General features: G+C 33.5%; 1 protein-coding gene across 2 annotated transcripts in view; it reads right to left on the bottom strand.

The window, feature by feature from the left end:
• Positions 1 to 352: 352 nt before the first annotated feature.
• Positions 353 to 23,008, bottom strand: part of LOC133197734 (girdin-like) — a 45,654-nt gene continuing 22,998 nt past the window's right edge. The window contains exons 12-28 of one of the 2 annotated variants that reach the window (XM_061333914.1): positions 22,713 to 22,805; positions 20,979 to 21,110; positions 20,474 to 20,791; positions 19,951 to 20,166; positions 19,594 to 19,746; positions 19,131 to 19,268; positions 18,401 to 18,421; positions 17,163 to 17,246; positions 16,445 to 16,552; positions 15,463 to 15,492; positions 13,552 to 13,709; positions 12,338 to 12,503; positions 7,805 to 7,837; positions 5,298 to 5,473; positions 3,196 to 3,360; positions 1,297 to 1,486; positions 353 to 901 (exon numbers count right to left, since the gene is read on the bottom strand). In XM_061333914.1, coding sequence (XP_061189898.1) covers positions 641 to 901; positions 1,297 to 1,486; positions 3,196 to 3,360; positions 5,298 to 5,473; positions 7,805 to 7,837; positions 12,338 to 12,503; positions 13,552 to 13,709; positions 15,463 to 15,492; positions 16,445 to 16,552; positions 17,163 to 17,246; positions 18,401 to 18,421; positions 19,131 to 19,268; positions 19,594 to 19,746; positions 19,951 to 20,166; positions 20,474 to 20,791; positions 20,979 to 21,110; positions 22,713 to 22,805 — 2,442 coding nt within the window. In that variant the 3' untranslated portion in view covers positions 353 to 640. The remainder of the gene's footprint in view (positions 902 to 1,296; positions 1,487 to 3,195; positions 3,361 to 5,297; positions 5,474 to 7,804; positions 7,838 to 12,337; positions 12,504 to 13,551; positions 13,710 to 15,462; positions 15,493 to 16,444; positions 16,553 to 17,162; positions 17,247 to 18,400; positions 18,422 to 19,130; positions 19,269 to 19,593; positions 19,747 to 19,950; positions 20,167 to 20,473; positions 20,792 to 20,978; positions 21,111 to 22,712; positions 22,806 to 23,008) is intronic. The other variant, XM_061333915.1, reaches the window with a different exon arrangement.

The following is a 23,008-nucleotide window of genomic DNA, read 5'->3' as shown; positions in this document are numbered from 1 at the left end:
CCACTAGATGGCACAATTCAGATTGTGCTGCAGTCTACATCTGATGAGAAAAACAAAGCAGCTTCTAAATTAGTCAAATAAATATTAATTAGGTAAAACATTTTTAAAAAGATAAAAATTTGTAAAGTATGGACGGACTGCAAGACCAAGTGAGACAATCATATAAAAGAAGAAAGGAATGTAAAGATTACAACTTACATCTTTATCTAATATAAACGTCAACTTAAGATATTGACAATTAAAGAAAAAATCTTTAAAAAGTAGAAGGTACACAACATATCAGACATCCTGTTACAAAATATCAACAATTAAAATCAAATAAATGCACAATTTACAAAAAAGAAAAAAAAAACTCTAATCAATTATACTAATACTATAACAGTAAACTAATCAATAAATAAAAATAATTTATCACATTCTTGATCACAATTAAGTTTTAAAAATAAACTTTATACATGTATATAATTTATTTATTCTACTGCATTAATGTAAAAGGAATGGCACAAACTGCCTATATACATCACCAGGTGGTGAAAAAAAAGCAACGTTTGGCATGGAATGTATCAAGTCATGTGATGTGTTTATGGTTAAAATAATGGCTTTTGATTGGTCAACACTGATGATAAGTTGATGGTTTAAGTCAGGTATCGAATTCCCTACTGTAGGATTCCTCACTTCCCGTTTCCCCGCGATATAGATCCACTGCGTGACTGTGTGGCTCGTAGCTCCGGCTGAGGTAGTTACTGATCACCAGATTAGAAGATTGCGTATTGCGATAACCCAGATACGGATCGATGTAATGATCCTGCTCATTGACCCAGCTCGAGTCGACGCTGTTCCCAATCCCACTCGTCCCTCCCGTCAAACTGTGAGGTCGACTGTCCGAACTGAGCCTCGACAACTGGAATAAATAAAATAGAAACATGAGGTCTGGCCTGGACAACTAAAATAAAGAGGTCAACTGTCTGGACTGAGCCTCGACAACTGGAATAAATAAAATAAAAACATGAGGTCCAGTCTGGACAACTAAAATAAAGATAATACAAACATAAGATCAAGTCCCAACATAACTTTAACTAGGGTCACTCCTATACTGAGAGAAACTGGACATTTGGCAACCATAACTAATTATCTATATATGTAACTGATATATTAGTCTGTTGATTTAAAATTATCAAAGATATAACAGAAAAATTTAATCAGCAATGTTTGGTTCATCAATAAACTTTTATCATTTTGCAAATTTCTAATTTACATACAAGGCAAACTATAGTAAACTGGTCCCCGTTAACCTACGTGAACGTCCCTGTCCTTGCCAGTGAGTTTGTATTCTTTGACGAGTTTATCTAAGCCCTGCTTCTGTTTGGTGATAGAGTCTATACGATCCTGTAAACGGGAATTCTCCTCTTCTAGGAATTTGGTGCGGACCTGTAACATGGAGACCATACGAGTCTTCTCGCGGACGGCTTCCTCCATATCGGACAGCCTGTAAGAAATTTGACTCACTGAAAAAGGTCACCATAAAGACGGTTTTAGTCAGAAACAGCTGTAAAACATATGTCAATGAAATGTGCAAACAAGTATAGATGGTCTGCTTTCAGTTTTGCTAAGGTGAAGAATTTGAAGAAGAGCATTTGTTGATAAAATCAACTTCACCTAAAGCACCTAAATAACCTAAAATAGATATTATTTTGTTGTCCTAAAATCTACTGTACTATAACAATATTAAGCACTGCTAATTTTAACTATAAACTGAAAAGTAAATGTTTGTTCTACAAAGAAGCAAGCAAGGATCAAAGAATGATGGAAGAATTTCAACTAAAATGAAAGTAAAACTAGCTAAATTTATAAATAAATAAAAAAATATGCAAACATTACTGCATTTATCTGTCAACTTTAACCAAGCCACATTTATCAATTTAAGAAACACTGAAAATGATGTAAACCCTGCTACATTTTTCAAGTCAACTATAACACAAAAACATGTAAACCCAGTAACTTTATCAAGTCGAAAAAGTCACAACACACACAAACATGTATAGATCTGCCACATAATAATGTCAACAGACACTATAAGCACACTTTAACACGATTACAACACTTACATTTAACACTGATGTTGTTGTTCCATGAATGTGAAATTATTTTTATCTAATACATGTATTTTAAATTATGAATCAAAATCAATGTGTAAGAATGCATTATATGAAGAGAAATGTAAACAGTAAAGCCATGAGAGATATAAATGAACAAAGTGAGCACAATGTGTACTAAAAACAATATGAGCATACAATGTAAATGTGAATGTTTACTATTTATATTAGAAATTTATAAACACAGAGGGATTCATGGGAAAATATTACAAACACAAGGAAGCCAACAAAGAGATTTATACTGGGGATAAAATGTTAGCAAATGATGATAGATAATAACCTTAAATCCTGATCTAACGACCTGGAAATATTACTGCACTTGATACATGTTACACAGAAACAAAATAAGCCCCCTAGCTTAAGGACAATCAATCATATAAATGCCCCCCCTTTCCCCTTAGAAGTGGAATTAAAATTTTAAAAACTTGTAAAAATCCTTGTTTTTTTATGATTTTCAAAAGCAACCAAACCATATTTTGTCTGAAAGCTTAGAAAAGATATTAAAAATTTCATTTCTGAAACATATTTTTACATAATTAAATTCATATAATAGAAAAAGCATTTCTTTCTTTCATTTCATTAAAATTTCATTTCAGTATGTGCAACCTCTGCAAAGAAAATGAACGGAAACTGCAAATAATTGGAATTTTTCAAAGTCCAAGGGGCATAATTCTGTCAAAAATTGCTTGATTGTACCCAAAACAAAAATTGCCCTAGATAGTTTTATGATAAATCTGTATACCAAATATGCAACCTCTGCAAAGAAAATGAACGGAAACTGCAAATAATTGGAATTTTTCAAAGTCCAAGGGGCATAATTCTGTCAAAAATTGCTCGATCGTACCCAAAACAAAATTTGCCCTAGATATTTTTATGATAAATCTGTATACCAAATTTCATTTCGTATGTGCAACCTCTGTGAAGAAAATGAACAGAAACTGCAAATAATTGGAATTTTTCTTCTTTATAAAATTCTTATTAATCTGACCTGGATGTGACCTTTTCTGTTCCTATATTACAAGTATTGTAATTGTGAACTTACTGAGTGAGGTATTCACGTTTTTCTCGATTAACTGTCTGATAATTCTTTTCCATCTTTTCTTTCCAGTCCATCTCTTTCCTGAGTGTTGAGCGAGTCAGTCTCAGGTCATCATCATATTGCCTCAGCTGTTCCTGCATACGAGTTCGCTCCTTGGCATAAAATTCTCTGTTAAAGAAAAAAATCATTATATAGAATAATAAAACTTATCTATACTTAAATAAGTAACATATTTAAACAAGTCTTTGTTTGATTAAAATTTAAAAACTATTTCTCCTACAATGTTTTGTACAGAAAAGTATGTGTCACCATTACACTGGATTATAAGTCTTATAACATGTCAGCGAAGTAGTTATACTGCATTCTTCTCGATGAGTATTTAATTAAATTAGGAATGATGATGAAAATTACACAAATTTGTTCATAATAAATGATTTTATGCAGTGAATGTAATTAAAAAGATATAGCTTAGCACGGAATTAAAATAAACACAACACAATGGAGATACATAAATTATCTGTGAATAAAAGGAATCTTGATAGTTTTCATGACATTAAGCAAAAAACAAAAGAGTTTTTGGCATAAATCAAAAGTGAACTCTCTTCTCAGAGATGCTGTGCACACAAGGTAAAGCTATAACTGTTTAAAATATAAAATAAATTTTAAATAATACAATTTATCAACAACAAAAAATTAACAATAAAAAATAGCATTAGTACCAAAAATATAATTTAAAGAAAAAAAATGATTAAATGATTTATGAAACTGATAATAAAATTTTTCATAAAAAACAAAAAAAAATTTATATATATATATATATATATATATATATATATATATATATATATATATATATATATATATATATATATATATATATATATAGTGAAATTGTAGTAAAAGTCCACGGTATAGGTAGGTTATAAATTAAAATAAAATCCAGGATAAACAAACAAGTTCACATTTAATTATTACACTAAGCGCTTTCGCCGTGAGGCTCTTCAGAGTGTAACAAAGTTTATCATTTATTATCATTTTATCATTTAAGTTAATTATTTAGCCTCACGGCGAAAGCGCTTAGTGTAATAATTAAATGTGAACTTGTTTGTTTATCTTGGATTTTATTTTAATATATATATATATATCCCCAACTTAAAATGATGTAAAGATCATTATCACTACTGGAGCCTCTGTCCTCTAACTAATATTGACATTGTGTTTGTAAACCATAATAAAGCAAGCCCACTGATTATAACTTTTTAAATGAGAAATTTCCCTTAATTAACTGAACCCAATTGAGAATGCATGGGTCTCAGAGCAGGATAAGGATATACTTCTGTAAATGAGTGCCCTATTCCCTTGAATTTAATACCTTCATCAATTTTCATAAAAATAAAAAAAACCCACTAAATATATCTACTTTATTCAGGTAAAATTAGTCTAATTTCTATTGACTTCATATACATTTTCTTACTCGTTTTAGTGATAGAGCTACAGGAATTGTAATACAAGTAATACACTCTGCCTGACCTCTGAACTGTAATACAACTAATACACTCTGTCTGACCTCCGACCTCCCACAGTCATTCAGCTGTGCATATTCTTCATAACTTATAAACTAAGGCATATTTCAAAGATTAAAAACTACCAAAACAATGCAGATAAAACAGAATAGGAATTCCAGCAGAGAGCAAGATAGAAATAAGCAACCAATGAAAGAGCTGCACTATATTTAGAGTGTCCGACTACTGAGAAGCTAACATACACAACAAACTCCTGTCCTGACTCGACATGCCCCACGTTAAATGTCCTGAAATGGGCAAACCAGTTTATCACAAGCTCCTGGTGTCACATAGTTTTCTATACACATTATGTAATTTCGTGGACGATATATTTTAATACTGCTCTTATTCTGATATTATCACTTCTTTGTCAAGATTTAAACATCAAGTATTTCAATAATTTTAAAACATACAATAAATATTCATATATTTTTTCAATGTAAAAAAAATTCAATCAGTTGAAATAATTCTTGAAATAAACATTCAAAATCTATGTCAGCCATCGCACACATTCAGATTAATTCTCACTGACCTTGACCTTACCTTGCTCTCATTAGTTTGACCTTTGTCTTCATTTTACGATCCTCGTACTTTCTTTCCTGTATTTCTCGTCGTTCGTTGACTGTCAGAAGTTCATACTGTAAATCTTTGACCTCTTTCTGGAGTTTGTGAATCTGGTCTAGCAGGCCTCGCTTTCCGACTTCTGTATAATGTTTTTGCTGAAAAATAAGAGCACAAGTCACATTGGAAATCTGCTGTTTTATAATTAAAACTATAAATGTTTAGTAATTATTTATATTTTTGATATTCACCTACAAAAAGAGACACTATCATACGATGAATCTCAGGGACAAAACTAAATAAAACATAATGATACAGTCATTCCTCATACGTGTAGCTCTGATTCTACCTTATTAAATTCCGTAATAGATAGTTCAACTACAGTACCTTCATACTCACTAAACTAAATAATTTATGTATAGTCACCAGTTAGAGGATGGTATACAAATACATGCAAGTTTTATAAACATGCTTCTATTTACATGCAGGATATACAGCTAGGTAGATATAGGCTATCCCTGTGCAGTCTACATACACTAAAGAAAAACAGTTTATAACACTCTAAATTCTGGATAACACAGAAATAAATACTGGATAATTTCAAGATGATTACAGGATAATAGAGATAATTACTGGATAATACAGATAAAATTACTGGATAATATAATAAAAGAAGATTTGGGTATACTTTTGAGACAAAACAACAAAATTTTCCACAATAAAAAAATAATAATCTAGATACTCTGACTGCCTTTTAACTGAGAAATAATGCATCATATATTTATAATCTCATACATATTTTCTAGGATTGAGATAAAATAATTCAAACTTTACAACAAACAGCATATTAGGTAGCTACCCTTGTATCACTCAAGCTTTAATAAACAAATGCGTCTTCACATCATGCAAAGTTTTAGCTGATTTAACGTGACCTGCATGCTTGATGTCATGTGATGAAATTACAATTACTAATTGTGAAAAGCATCGAGAATAGCAAGAAATTCTGTACCAAAAAAATCTCTTGATACATAAATATATATTATTATAACAGTAACTTGATCCGAAGAGCCGTATCACGTCAAGTTGACAGGCGCGGATCATCAGATCAAACGAGACGCGAAGCGTCGAGTTTGATCTGATGATCCGCGCCTGTCAACGAGACGTAATACTGCTCTTCGGATCAAGTTACTGTTATAATGATAAATTTATTATATACCCCTTTACAACTAGCAAAATATAATAAAAGGAAAGTTTTTGGATCAATTACATAACTTTTCTACATTAAACAAACCATTTTGTTAGGGAACTTTTTGATGCTCGAGAATAAAAACGTCATTTATCTGTGTACTACGTCATCAGTTTCAGAGAGGGGTGATATGGATTCAGAAAACCACAGTGTGGTGATCCGGAACGTCGGATCACACCGTCACGTGATTGCATAAATTCAACAGTAAAACTGAGTGACAAACAGTTGGGTATATAATAATAAATTATAATCCCTCTCATTCACATTTTTCTTTTTACCATGTCTACATTTACAAATCTTTTCTGGTGCTTTTCACTAGGATCATGATTATATTATATTATAATAGTATTTCCAAAGCCTTTGCCCTTATATCAATGAAACCAGCAGAAATACATATATTTACAGATGAAAATTTACAAGGCAATAAAAACAAATAATTTGCAAAAAAACTAGATAATGTTTAAACTGATAAAACAAAAAAAGAAAAGAAGGGAAAGTGGAATTCTTCTAAATACTCTTCAACTGTAAAGGGAAATAACACAGAGACACAGGTCATGCATGATATGAACTATATTTTAAAAATAGCTTCATATTCACATACATCTGCTATTTACAATGGATATCTAATTGGTAAGATATTTTTTAAAGAAAATAAGCTATGAGTATTTTTTTTTTCTTTTGAAACATTATGACAGAGTTAATTGTTAAAGGTACAGCAACTAAATTTTCATTTAGATATATTCTTGATGGGGGAAAATGTAACAATTTATTCTTGATCATATACTGAAAGTAGGGATATAAAATAAAGAGAATACAGATGATAGCAGCATCTTATCTTAATGAATTTTGTATTGAATGATATTAGATGTAGATGACTATAAGCTTTCATGGAGCCATCCACAAGTCTTCACAACTTAGTCTAACAGAACAACAGCGGTTAGTCAAAGCACAGCAGAGGAGTTAAGCTTCCATATATATAGAGCTCTTAATTTGCATACATAACATGCTTTTTGTTATAGAATTTTTTTTGGTCACTTTATTGCATGAACATGGATCAAAATCATAGCCTACTGATTTAGAAATGAAGCAACTTAAAGTATCATATTTACATAATGAATAGAATTATCAAACTAGGAGAAATTTAAATATGAGCCGAGTCTAGTTCTGTTTTACATTATCAGACTTGTGCTTGGCTGTGCGCTATTTTGCTGACAAACAGTCAGCAGTGATTTCATTATTATACCTCTACACCGTTTTCCTCCCAGCTCTCCGAGTCCTGAGGCGTGAAAACAGAGAATAAACACTCGCAATATACCTCAAATATAGTAGTATCTTAACTCTTATCAGCACTTGAGAACAATATCTCTCCAATCTTTCCAAATCCTAGCAATAAATACTCACAATGTCCCTCATCTATACATGTATCCCAATCCTAGCTATTCTAACCTTTAGATAAAACTATATGGTTATACCCTGCTCAAATGGAAATACATTTCAATCCCTGCATTCATACAACACTCATAATCTGAAACATCTCAATCAATCATTTCCCCACTAGAATCTAAAAATAACCATCTCCCAGAATAGGGCTTTGCAAATCTAAATTCGACCCTCACCTGACAAACTCCTCTCAAATCTTGACATATCAAAAACTTTAACAGTCATATTTTTTTTAAAAAGTTCTCCAATAAAACCACAAATATCCATTGTAACAGTTATTGTGGAAACATTTTTTTGTCAAAATGGCTTGTCCTGTGAATTGTTCCGTTTATTCCATAAAATATTTTCATTACAGGTAAACTTCAGTATCTCGACATCGGATATGTCGACAACCTGGGATATGTCGACGTCCGTCCGCGGTCCCGGCAGTATTTACTATATATATGATTTGCAAAAACTCTGATATGTCGACCTCGGTAATCTCGACAACCCTGGTTATCTCGACGTATATTCACAGTCCCAAGAGCAAAATTTACCTGGTATATGTCGACATTTTCTGCTCCACTGAACCTAACTGTTTGTCAGATAGGGTCGCTCGTCACGCACGGACAGCTCCGGGTATCTCGACGTTGTCAAAAATTTACACCTTTCACAACCATGTTTTGACTGCACGCTGCTTACCGGTAATTAATTCTATAGACCGTGTTTGTAGGTGAATCCAAAGCCCCCCTCGGCGTCTTTGAGACGTTAATTGCTTTATGTTCAGTTTGGGTAATATCACTGATAAATCTACACGATTCTGCTTAAATTTACAGGTGTTTATTTATGTCGAAACCTAACATAACTTTTAAAACTGAAAAAGGTAACTAAATTACAAAGAATAATAAACATATTGAATAAATTCAAACTAAAGAATTAAACGATGTTCTAATAATATTTCGTAGTTAAAATGCATTCAACAGGAAATAATCCGATTAACGACACGATTAACCGAATCATCCGTAATTCATGCATCTGTGATATCACTACCTTAGTTTAGATACACAAATCTCTTAAAAAATTAATATTAATGCACATTTTCCTGAATGAAATAAGAAAAAAAAAATAATTACGCACTTATGCTTTCGTATCTCGGATGTCAACTTTAATTTATCATGTTTATGCTGTTCGGTTCGAAGTTTATAGAGCGCATTTCGTATCCTGTTCTGACAAAAAAGCAAGTAACACGCGAATGCTGAATGGAAAACTACAAAAATTTAGAACGATTTCGATAAAGAGAAAGAACAGGTTTTATAAATAAGATTTTTAAAAATAATTTCTTGGATTTTTAATAAAAATAGAGGGATTGCTGAAATAAGTTGACCTACAGTCTATATTGAAGTCATGTACGTATAATAAGTTTATACACGTGTATGTGGTTGGTTATGCAGTGAAATCTTGGACGTCAAGTCTCAACTCTGATATCTCGACACCTCGGATATCTCGACATTTTCCGATGGTCCCGTCGATGTCGAGATAACGAAGTTTACCTGTATTTCTGACAGTGGTTACATGTTTAACATTGATAATAAAAAGCATTTCTACAGCATCATCCATAGCAAATTACGCTACCACATATTATTTTATTTTTAGCTTATTGTAAAATTTTGAATCATGCATAACATAACATAGATGTATAAGGAAGCCAATTATATATACAAAACAAGCATTATCTAGAATAAGATATATATAAATGTAGGTAGTTGTCACATGCTTTCAAAGCTGATTCAAAGATTTGTAAAGATTTTTTTTTTACTTAATAATTATTATTAATCATATTATACAGTGCGGACTCGTTATTACGGTGACGGTTTTATAGGATAGAACGCTTATTACGTTGTAAATTCACAGCACAAAACCATTTCTTAACAAATCTATACAAAATAGAACTGTTTATTATGATGTCCTAAAATGCCGGGACTCGGTATTACGATGTAAAAATTCTGTTCAAATTTTTTTTTTCACCCCGTGTTTATTCAGTGTTGATCGACTGTAGACACTTAAGGAGACGCTAAATAAACATTGAAACACCTGTGCTCTGACAGAGTGTTTACTTGCAGGACCGTTAGGTGATTAGTGACGCTTGACTGCACACACCTTGACTTTTCTAGCGAGGTCAGCAGAATTGGAGACATGTCAAAGCCATTGTTAAACAATTAAACTGTTTATTTATAAATGTAGTCTCTAGTTTATCTATCTCTGTAAAGTTTTTTATTTTATTTTTTTTTTACTATGGATAAAAAGTAAAATTTATTTATTAAATAAAGGGTTACATTTAATCGTATGCATGTATGTTAAATACGTAATGTGTAATTTCGTTTGCAGTTAAACAGCGGGAATTGACAGCTTGGGTATCAAACATAATTTTGGCAAAATTTGAACTCCACTAACGTTTTAACAGCTTGGATAGTGGCTTGGACTACCTCACAGGTGTCAGCAGAAATACAAATCGATAATTGCTGAACTGCTAATTGAACTCTGTTCAGTAATTTAAAAATTCAAATTTATTTTGACATTTAGCTTGTGTGTTCTCAAATCCTGTCCAGGAATATGCCTATCACACTGCCCACTTTCATCAGTTGTTCACTGCAGCTCTAAGCTCACTGAACACCCAAAACCGCCCAGTGATGTATGGTTGTTATTTATGTAGTAACGATACGAAAACATTGAAAATTTTACAAACGCATTATCTAGACAGAAATGAAAGTAAAAGTAAAAGGAAATGGCGGCAGATAAATGAAGATTGTCAAAGTTTTTATAAAAAATGTACACATTTCTTTTAAAATGAAGGAAATAGAAGAAATAGCATCATGAAGATATCTATTCAAGATAAGTTATTAATAAATTACAGGTAAACTTCGTTATCTCGACATCGACGGGACCATCGGAAAATGTCGAGATATCCGAGGTGTCGAGATATCAGAGATGAGACTTGACGTCCAAGATTTCACTGCATAACCAAACACATACATGTGTATAAGCTTATTATACGTACATGACTTCAATATAGGCTGTAGATCAACTTATTTCAGCAATCCCTCTATTTTTATTAAAAATCTAAGAAGTTATTTTTAAAAATCTTATTTATAAAGCCTGTTCTTTCTCTTTATCGAAATCGTTCTAAATTTTTGTAGTTTTCCATCCAGCATTCGCGTGTAACTTGCTTTTTTGTCAGAACAGGATACGAAATGCGCTCTATAAACTTCGAACCGAACCGTATAAACATGATAAAGTCGACATCCGAGATACTAAAACATATTAAATGCGTAATTATTTTTTTTCTTATTTCATTCAGGAAGAATGTGCATTAATATTAATTTTTTAAGAGTTCTGTGTATCTAAACTAACGTAGTGATATTACAGATGCATGAATTACGGATGATTCGGTTAATCGTGTCGTTAATCGGATTATTTCCTGTTGAATGTATTTTAACTACGAAATATTATTAGAACATCGTTTAATTCTTTAGTTGAATTTATTCAATATGTTTATTATTCTTTGTAATTTAGTTATCTTTTTCAATTTTAAAAGTTATGTTAGGTTTCGACATAAATAAACACCTGTAAATTTAAGCAGAATCGTGTAGACTTATCAGTGATATTACCCAAACTGAACATTAAGCAATTAACGTTTCAAAGACGCCGAGGGGACTTTGGATTCACCTACAAACACAGTCTATAGAATTAATTAAGCAGCGTGCAGTCATAACATGGGTGTGAAAGATGTGAATTTTTGACGACGTCGAGATACCCGGAGCCGTCCGTGCGTGACGAGCGACCCTATCTGACAAACAGTTAGGTTCAGTGGAGCAGAAAATTGCCGATGTCGACATATACCAGGTAAATTTTGCTTTTGGGACTGTGAATATACGTCGAGATAACCAGGGTTGTCGAGATTACCGAAGTCGACATATCAGAGTTTCTGCAAATCATTTATATAGTAAATACTGCCGGGACCGCGGACGGACGTCGACATATCCCAGGTTGTCGACATATCCGATGTCGAGATACCGAAGTTTACCTGTATATGTATATTGCATTTTAACGAAGAATTTGAATAGAAGGAAACGAAAGGAGAAAAATACACCTCCTAATATAACAACAAGCTTTCAAAACGATGTTTTACTGGATTTTATTGGGAACTTTTATTACATTGCCCTCGGTATTACGATATTTTACCGTGACAAAATGAACATCGTAATAACGAGTCTGCACTGTACAGGTCATACAAAATATATTGGGCTTGATATATAGACGCAAAAAATTTCCTGTCTAAAGCCGGTGAAGCATAACATACCATATCTAGAGCAGTCTGATTCCGTTCATGCATGTCATCCAGTTTGGTTTCCATGTCGATCATCGTGTGCTGTAACTCACGATTCTGGTCCATAACTTTGGATTCACGAGACTTCAGAAGTGACACCTGGTGTTTTAATTCTGCAACAGTTTGATCCAACAAAGTTCTACAAATACAGAAATCACATCATAAAAAAGATATCTTAAAAATAAATGAGGAAAAAAGTACTGAATCAGATGATATCTTTTGATTTTCATTGTATCAAATAATTAAAATAGATATTTGCATCTAAGCATTCTCAATATGACAACATAGTGGATTTTCCTTTCATAACCATTGTCTGTTGCTTTAAGTATGACTGTAAGGTATACAAGTAAGCTTTTGGAATATGTATATACTTGCCAAGATATATATGTATGTTTACAACAAGGATAAGAAAATGCATGCCATTGAGATTATGTCTATGCCACTGAGATGTACATGTTCAAGTGAGATTCAACAACAGAACTAAGGTTACATCAAGTAGTACACATCTCTTTAAAATGTGTTCATTAGACAGGAAGTAGTTATACATGTACAGGTAACTAGTAGAACTTGAGATATTCCAGAGGTGTGCAAGTGGATATGCATGAAGTAATATGCTAGAGCATGAAAAAGTCATTATACAGGTCTGGAGTATAAATGTCCTTTTGCCCACACACACACCTTTGGAGTTTTTAACCCATAGCTAGCAGTTTCATGATTAGCCACTTCCTACACATACACACATACATCCTCTGGAGTTTCTCGTTCTCTAGCCACTTCTTGTCTAATGGACACTTATACATACCTCTGGAGTTTCTCGTTCTCTAGCTACTTCCTGTCTAATGGATACTTATACATGCCTCTGGAGTTTCTCAACCTCTATCCACTTCCTGTCTAGTGGATACTTACATGTACCTCTGGAGTTTCTCAGCCTCTAGCCACTTCCTGTCTAGTGGATACTTATACATACCTCTGGAGTTTCTCAACCTCTACCTACTTCCTGTCTAGTTGGCACTTAAACGTACCTCTGGAGTTTCTCAGCCTCTAGCTACTTCCTGTCTAGTGGATACTTATACATACCTCTGAAGTTTCTCAGCCTCTAGCTACTTCCTGTCTAACGGACACTTATATGTACCTCTGGAGTTTCTCAGCCTCTAGCTACTTCCTGTTTAATGGACACTTATACATACCTCTGGAGTTTCTCAGCCTCTAGCTGGTTCCGTAAGGTTGCCACCTGTTCCTTTTTGTCCTGTAACTCGTTCCTCAGTTCCTCGGCCTGACTCAGCTGATGCTCTACTGTCTTCAATTTAAAGGTCATCCCCTCAAGGTCCTGCTGTAGCTTCTCAGCCTGAAAAATCACAGATATTTATAACCTCTGGATGCTTTCAGATCATTTAACCACACAATGAATAATTTCAAACAACAAGAATATGAGATACAGTTTGTCTAAGCACCAAAGCCTGCAGTGTGATATAGTGATTAATATACATAATCTGTACTGGTGAAAAGTGTGGTTTGTAGATACTATGAGAAACATAATGACCTGAACTTTCAGCTACTAGCTTATGAAAGTAACAGTGAATAGAATTAACTTGGTATGAAAATGAATTTTTTATCTGAATCTCCAGCTGGAAAAAAGCCCCTGGCTTCTTGTCCAATATTCAGGTCCAATATAAGCAACAAAAAACTGTGAGCGAGTTCACAAAATAATGGACATGGTCATACATACTCCCGACATCATATACAATATCTGTGATATGGGCCTCTAATGTTCTCCATGACAAAATACAGTCTGAACAGGAATTAAGAATTTTTCTATAAGTGACCTTGAACTTGATCAAATTACCATGGTTCAAGGTCATAACACCCCTCAAGGTCATAAGCAATTGCATGAAATATAGAATGCCAATGGTTTTCCATGAAGGAATTGTAGATCAGACAAGAATTTTGTACTTTTTCTTTCAATGACCTTCAACTTGTCAGAATGGCCTTTGATCAACTCAGAAACACTTCAGGTCATAAATAAACTTTGTACCAATTATGAACTTCCAGTGATTCTCCATTACAAAGTTATAGCACAAACTAGATTGCAGACAGATGAACAGCTAGAAGGCAGACAAGGTGATTCCTATACACCCCCCAATTTTGTTTGGGGGGAGGGTATAATGAATGATGCATGATTGAAAAATAAAATAAAAGCATATTAAAACTGCAGATTATCAAGATAAAAATATGCTCTGTAATCAAAAGCAAATAGTTATTCTCAATCAAGGTATTTATAAGCTGTACAAACCTCATAGAAACATACAACAGATCAGAAACTAAAATACATGACCATGTTGACTGAATTCTTAAGTTGATGCCTTCCTAAGATAAACACATGTATGAAATTTTTATTTTTGAAGAGATCAAATGAAGTACTCATGCTTTCTATAAGAAAATCAACAAATATTTTATTTCTTTTTACTGATACATTGGTGTAATCTACAGAAAATGCTTAAACTGTTTTTGTTTGATAACCATACAACTTTGTTATTCCTGCATCAAATCTGCAGTTTATCAATAGATTGTGATGCTCTTACATAAAGGTATGGAGATCACATAAAAATATAATGATTCAGGAAAATGTAGATTAAAATTCTCTACATGACTAGTGTATTCCTTTCCAAGGTTGGGAATCATCTATTGTCTACTCTCTCTACACCACCCTCTCATTACTGTGGGGGAGGGGGGGGACCAGTAGTGTCATACCAAGCAGAATCAGAGAGGTACCAAGGTAGGGAATCTATTGTCTACTCTCTCTACAACACCCTCTCATTACTGCGGGGGAGGGGGATCAGTGGTGTCGTACCAAGCAGAATCAGAGAGGTACCAAGGTGGGGAATCTATTGTCTACTCTCTCTATACCACCATCATTACTGCGGGGGGACCAGTAGTGTCGTACTAAGCTAAATCAGAGAGGTACCAAGGTAGGGAATCTATTGTCTACTCTTTACACCATCCTCTCATTACTGCGTGGGGGACCAGTAGTGTCGTACTAAGCAGAGTTAGAGAAGGAAACTAGAGAACCACTTCTAGAAGACAAACAGATGTCTACTTACTTTAACCACAAAAGGCTTAGCTTTCGTTTCCTTTAAATAAACACATTAAGCATGTCACCACGGTTACAAGGGAAGAAATATGATACATTAAATTGATATTCATTTCTAGATTTAAAAAACTACAGCACCATATCTATCCCAAATTAGTACATATGCACCTCAGTGGTAATGATTATAGGGAAATTTTCATCATAATACTTATAACACATAGGTATTTACTTTTGTGGAAAACATGAAAATGAAACCATCCAATTTGATCATATATTCGGATGTAAAGCAAAATTATTTCAGAGTCCTTGAAAAGCACGACAAGGGGAAAACTTCTTTTTCATCTTTAGTTTTTTAAGACTTGGGATAAACATGGTAGAAATAAAGGATAGCATGGCTGCAAAAAGATCAGTTATTAAATTCTACATTTAATATTATCTCATATTACTGAAATATACATATGTCTTAGAGAAAGCTGATAAGATGTATTCTGATTAGGAGGCAGAAAGGTTTAAGTTGATTAAGAAGATTAAGAATGATTAGAGAGCTGGATCATTATAAAGCTAAATATAGTGCACACGCAGTACAACATGACTGACCCTGAAATGTATAGGTGCACTACCATGGGTCCCGAACACCTACAACAGGTAACGTTAAGTATAGAACTCCGGGTCTACCAATGTATCTACTTAAGTAGCAAAGGCACTGAACGTTAAGAAAATAATTTAAAAAGGGTCATGTTTTAAATGAAAGTTTTTGAATAAATGTACATTGTTAATAATGGAAAGAAAGTTAGCCAGATAAACTAGCCATGATGATCAAAATCAAACTAAATTTGAGCTGCATTGTACTTTCATTAAAAACTGAAATAATTGAGATATAAAAAATTACTAATTAATAGCTGATTTTCTGCGAGCACTATGGAGAGTCAGTGTTAGAAATGATTTAGACAGGAAGGATTCTGGAAATGAGCTGCTGACCGAACTCTACTGACCCTTTTCTCAGCTGTGTCCGCCTTGGACTGTAACGCTTTAACAGCTACTTCATGGCTGGCTGAAGCCTGGGACAGAGTGGTCTCGGCGAACTTTGTGTTGGAATTCTTCTATAAAAACAAACCAGATATTAGTTCTTATGCATTTGTCAAGCTGTTAAACTTTGCCATTTATTGTTTATTTAAAGCCTAACATGACTTGTAAATAGCCATACGCCATATTTGTTTTACTATCTCCAATCTTCACATTTGCAGTACCAGATTGCATGCGTGAAACTCATGCCAGTATTTCTTATGTCATTTTAGAGTTTACATTTTATTTGTTTTGACTGATGTTACTTTTATCCTGACATGGTATAATTGCATACAACTGACAATTTAATCAAGACCAAGTAACAATGATATATAACATATACATCCACTCAGACGAGATCTGTAAAGTGAAATACTTCAAATTGTGAAGGGGCTCAAGAAATAGACTGAAGAAGTGAGAACTATGATCGACAAGCATAAATCTCTTCCTTTCGTGTTCAGCTTTAATAATCATTCAGTATTCTTCTATAACTTTTGGCAGTCTTTTTAAAAGAGATTTTTTAATGATTTCAGAACCACTTTCAACATCACTACGCAACTTTCAACAGTCCTGGAAGATGACTTTTCCTTTTTGTATATACTGTTCAATAAAAATGCTCTCTCTAGCATAATTTAATGTTTATGTTACCCTCTCTAGTTCATCTTCCAAACTCCTCTTGGCGGCCTCCAGGCTGGCATTTTTCTCCATTAGTGACCTTACCTGGCTCCACACCTGTAAATATAGGTAAAAGGTACATAAATATACATATACACACAAATTTACATCATCAAAACCAAAATATAAATCATTAGTTCATGAGATAATATAGGTCATGGGAATATAATCTACAAGAATCAAATATCATCTTTTTTTCCCATTTTCCTTTTGCTTGTTTTTGTTCAAAAATATATACTAGTAAGAATTTTCATTCATAACAATATACAATGTATCTTCACAATGAGTGTTGATATCTACATCCACAGCCATACATTGCTTTGATTTTTAATCAACTACATGTACTTGACGATGATATACATGTATTAGGCATATTGATATTTGTTACAAACTGGATACAAAGCTAATACATGTATAAGACTTTGTAAATTAGGACTACTTGAACAACAAATATACAGTATTATATACCATTATTTTGTAAGACATTCACCATGAAAGTTTCATGAAAAAAGCAATTTTAGACACAGAATTAAGTGGCTTAATTATTTAAAGATATGTTTGACCTTGATTTTATTTTCAAGAGACTTAAAAAGGGGAAAAAAAAAGCATTGTTAAGTTTTTCTGTAAAAATTAAGATTTTAGATATAAATAAAACAAGATGAACATAAATACAGGTAGTGATTTCTTACTACGACATGAAACAAAATGAGTGTATTAGGTGATAGGTGAGTGACTGAGTGTTTGTACAAGGTAGGACTACGGAAGTATAAGCCAGACATACATGTAACAAAACAGTCTAACATTTACAGTACGCAGTAAAGCAAAGCTCAGAAATAATGAGAAATGCAATTTACATGTAACTACATGACTATGAGACATCACAACAGAATGAGTGTTCACTAGGATCAATAGTACCAGGTCCAGTCTCTCTGGTTCAGCACCGATTTCTGGTTCATTAGACAACCAGAGATACCAGCACTGATTTCTGGTTCATTAGATAACCAGAGATACCAGCACTGATTTCTGGTTCATTAGACAACCAGAGGTACCAACACTGATTTCTGGTTCATTAGACAACCAGAGGTACCAGCACCGATTTCTGGTTCATTAGACAACCAGAGGTACCAACACTGATTTCTGGTTCATACCAGGAGACAGAACTAATTAACAGAATGATTAATTAATGAAGCAGATTCAGAGAACAGACTTACTCTTAAGTTAGGAAATTCCTCCTTCATGTGAAAATGCAAAAATACAGAATGCTTTACATGTGCAAAGATACAAGGTTAAGAAAACAGTGATGAGAATGAAGATGATAATGACAATGATAACTGGCATGACTATAATAAAAAAAAAAAAGTCTAATAATTCTACAGTACAGTCTCCCAATTTTTGTAAGGAAATGAATATGATTTAAATGCTTCTATCTGAAGTCTATAAAAAAAAGGAATTAATAAAATCTTGAAACTAAAATTCTATTCCCAATAACTATACCGGTATATTATGCATTAACCAAAGTTCCCAGTCTTACACTTTTACCTTAAATCTCTCTTAAAAAATATTACAGTTCTCCACCCATCAAATAAAAAAAATAACCCATTACATGTGTCAAAGTTCTTACATTACGCTCTGCTCTAGCCTAAGTCAGGAAAGGATAGTAAGAAGTAATATATTTGCAGTACAATATACACCAGTTATTTCTACTCTTCTAAACAGACATTTATTTCATAAAAATAATTTTAATATTGGTTCCAAATTTTTAAGAGAATTTAATTCTGGATAACTACAGATAATATATTTTGACTGATATTACTGCACCTCTAATCATGCTGAGTGTTAAATATAATGTATTACAGTGTACTGGATACATTTCTGGATTATAACAAAATAACTAGCAGTATAGAACTCGACAGATTAGAGGTGACCTCCAAATTGACCTACTTTTGAGATTTCTTTATCCAGAGCTGTGTTCCTGTTCTCCAGGTCTGTCCGGATTTTGATTTCCGTCTGGATTTGGGATTCCAGACGATCTGCTGTCCCTTTGTAACGATTTAAATCCTGAGAGGAACTTTGATACTCCTGTAAAAGAAACACCAGAATTACTCTAATTTTTTATATAAAAAAAGATAATCTAATAAAATATATAACAGTATAGCAGTTACTGCAATTATTTAGAGACTATCTGCTTCAAAAATCAAATAGTAAGACCAATGCCTTTTGATGCCCCCCCCCCCCCCCCCCCCAATTTGCTAGGACACTAGCACATTTAACTTTCCATATTTCTGTAAAGCATAATGCCACTATGTCAAATAAATAAAAGATCTATACTGAATTACAATAGTTTATACCGGGTACCTGTTCTTGCCCCCTGAGTTGGTTAATACTGAATTACAATAGTTTATACCTGTTCTCGCCCCCTGAGTTGGTTCCTTAACTCCTTGTTGTCTTTGCTCATTGTCTCAAGACGTTCCGTCACTGCTTCCATTTCCTTCTTATGGAACTGTTTTGTCTCGCTCAGCTCTGACTCAAGCCGGGATATTGTACTGTCATATTTAGCCTATAAAAAGTACATGAGATGTATAAATGAGTTTAGCTTAAGGCCTATCTTTCATTAATATTGCAATCCTACTCAACAGTTCCCCTTTCACAGTACTCAAGTCTAATACAATTTCCAAACAACAGAGGTGAAATACAAAATTAACAGCAAACATAACTATAGGAAATTACTAATCTTTATAATTACTGGTTTAGGAATACATACAGCATTTCCTATGGTGTCAGCCTCCAACTTCATGATGTAGGTCTGTTTTTTCTGTAGGTCGTCCTTGAGTTGTCTGACCTGTTTGGTTGCTTCGTCAAGGTCAGCCTCTATCTGACCTACATGACGGTGGTTCATGTACTGATTGTCGGTGTTTCTCTGTCTCTCCCGTTTTAACTGGTCCTCCATGTGGGTGATTTGTTGTAATGACTCCTGAAGCTGTAAATCACATTACAGTTCTCGTTTATCAAATCACACATATACCATCAAAACTCAATTGTATACTTTCATCAAGTTGCTGTTGTAGTGGTAGACAATTTTTTCCCAAATGCCAGATCAAGACTTTAAAACATGAAACTTTTAACCCTAACCTTAATATTTTTTTTACTTCAATTCAATACCTGTTTCTGTAAAACATTTGTGATGAGTGATTTTTTTTCTTTTCCTCAGTTTTAATTTGACTTTAGCATTAAATATTTGATTTATTTTCTCTTTACCCCCCCCCCCCCTCCCCTCCAGTACTCACCTTGGTGGCCAGCTCCCTGTTGTCCAGTTCTAGTTGTTTGGACAGCTCTTCTAGGGACCGGATTCTGTCCACGTGTTTCTGGCGCTCCTCACTGTCATATTTTGTGGACAGTTGTAAATGTTCCACCTCCCGTCGTGCTTGACTGAGCTCAAGCCTCAATGCCTCCAACTCCTTCATGTCTCCTTCTTTCTGCTTTAGCGAGTCTCGGAGGATCTTGATTTCTTTCTCTGAGGTAAACTTTTCCTGTGTGACCTTGTCAAGTTGAACTTGAGTCTCAGTCAAACGAGTCTTCATGGTTTCTATCTGCTTTTCTAGATTCTGTAAAAACAAAATGCTTTCCAAGAATCCATCGTATAATCCTGCAATAACCCTCCCCTCCCCCCTTAAAAATAAGTGTATTAAATGTGCTTCAAACATGATTAGTTTTTATTTAAATTTTGTAATTTATTAAAGTAGTATTTCATACAAATCTACACATGCTAATCACTGCAAAAAGAGAACCTACCTCAATTTTTTGGGCCTCTATTCTCTGGTCAGCCCCCTGAACTTCTGGACTAGATTGTAAAACATGCTTCTGTTTCTCTGCTTCAATCCGCTCCTGAATTTCAATATGTGCTGCCCTAGCTTCCTCAAGTTCCTTATCAGAAAATACAGGGAAGAAAAGATTTAAAACATTTAAACTTTCAATCTGTAAAATGTCAACAGGCCTTCATGTTTATTCCTATATAACAATGTGTGCTAGTCCACAGCTTAAAATGTCATTGATCTTTAGATTACAAAGAAATCAAAACAATTTATGTATTCTAACATGCACATGCTTTAATCGAGTTGGACTTGGCTGATGTGGGTTATGAATAGCGGTTTCTAAATTATCTAATGGCATTAATTAGTCACACCGGACACACAATCAAATCCACCCGTAGACCATTAGCCATACATCATAGGGCTTGATAACAACACAGAAACTCAAATGAATGAGTGAAGACCACAAAATGAAGCAAGGGAGAAAAATATGTCTGTATTTCAGCACCATGGTTGTCAGGGGCAAGGTGCTTACATAGGGGATGTCCTGGAAGTTACAGTGCTCTGAACTAATTCACACTTTACGTGAACTTATTGTTCCAGTAAAGGAACAATAATTGATGTAGTTTACGTGGGTTAGACCCAGTACCATAATGAAGTTTTGATAACATGAGAAATGTAAGATTCACACAAATATAGAAGATTCTGTCTTCATAGCATCACTGAATGTAGGGGAAGTTAGTGATGACATTACATCAAAATGAGACAATATACCTTCCCTATCTTAGCAAGAATGTACTGAAAAGAACAAACACCCAAAATCTACTGTAAACTTAATTAGAAGTATCTCAAAATTCATCCAAAAAATATATTTTAGAAAATAAAAAAAAAAGACCAATTGAATTATGTATTTTGAAAAAACATGAAAAACTGCACATTTACCAATACCTACTTCATATATATCAGTTACTATATTTAACTTTGCTGAAGATTATCGTAAGTATCAAGGCGGCAATACATTGGGTCTATGATAGGCAAGTGGCCAAAAAAAAATTAAAAGGGTTTTGTTTGACACAAGGAAAGAAATATGCTTACAAATTAACACACAAACTCATTATCAAATTTATCACACTGCATGACTTCAAGTCAGTATTGCATTAAATGTCCCTACTCTACAGGAAAGGCTCAATTCATTTCATTCTATGTTATATATCCTAAATTTACCCTGCCCCTAAAATCAACAAAGGGGAGCTAACTCCCTTGAAGAAAACACTCAAGGGCACATAATCCTGAAATACTCCGGGGCAAATAACTTCTGCTGACATTTAACCAACCTCTTTGAGGAGTCTGTACAAGGTCATCTATACAAACAAATTCCAGTATTTAACATGTGCTTTACAAAAAGATAACCAGGTTACCATAACAAAAAAAGAGTAGTGAACAGTTATTGTATATCATATCGACAATGCTATAAACTTGGATTCACGAAATAGGATAATTCTAAGATGTCAAAATTTCCATATTCTGATTTTTAATTGCTGAGATTCTGATGCTAATGATGTGATTGTTTCTGTTTTGTTTTGTTGTTTTTTTTTTTAATTTAACCCAGATTCCTGCTGTCTATACACAGTTAGTATAGTATTCTGTGAATGCATTTCTCTATTAAGACTGACATCAGATAAGCAGTGTTGTCTTGTCACAAAACAAGTGATTATACCTGCTCGTGTTTCTCCATTGTAACCTGGAGTTCCTCCTGTGCTGCAAACAGATCGTCTTGTAGACCCCGTACCTGGCTTTCCAGTGATTGCACCTGTTCAGGTAAATAATAACAGGTGTTAATAATATTAAGGTGACTATATGAATTGAAATTTTTTGGGGGAGCATAAAAATTACATCAATTACTAAGCATCATGCACTTTTATATGCAAGTAATTTTTCTTATAGGGAGATAATTTCATTTTTGATTGATTTCCATTAGTTAGAACTAATTAATTTTCAGTGACTTTTAGTTTT

Source organism: Saccostrea echinata, unplaced genomic scaffold, assembly GCF_033153115.1.
Source record: "Saccostrea echinata isolate AGI-Se365-2 ecotype Australia unplaced genomic scaffold, CSIRO_AGI_Sech_v1 ptg000030l, whole genome shotgun sequence".
Lineage (NCBI taxonomy): Eukaryota > Metazoa > Mollusca > Bivalvia > Ostreida > Ostreidae > Saccostrea > Saccostrea echinata.
This window is presented reverse-complemented; position numbering and strand designations above follow the sequence as displayed.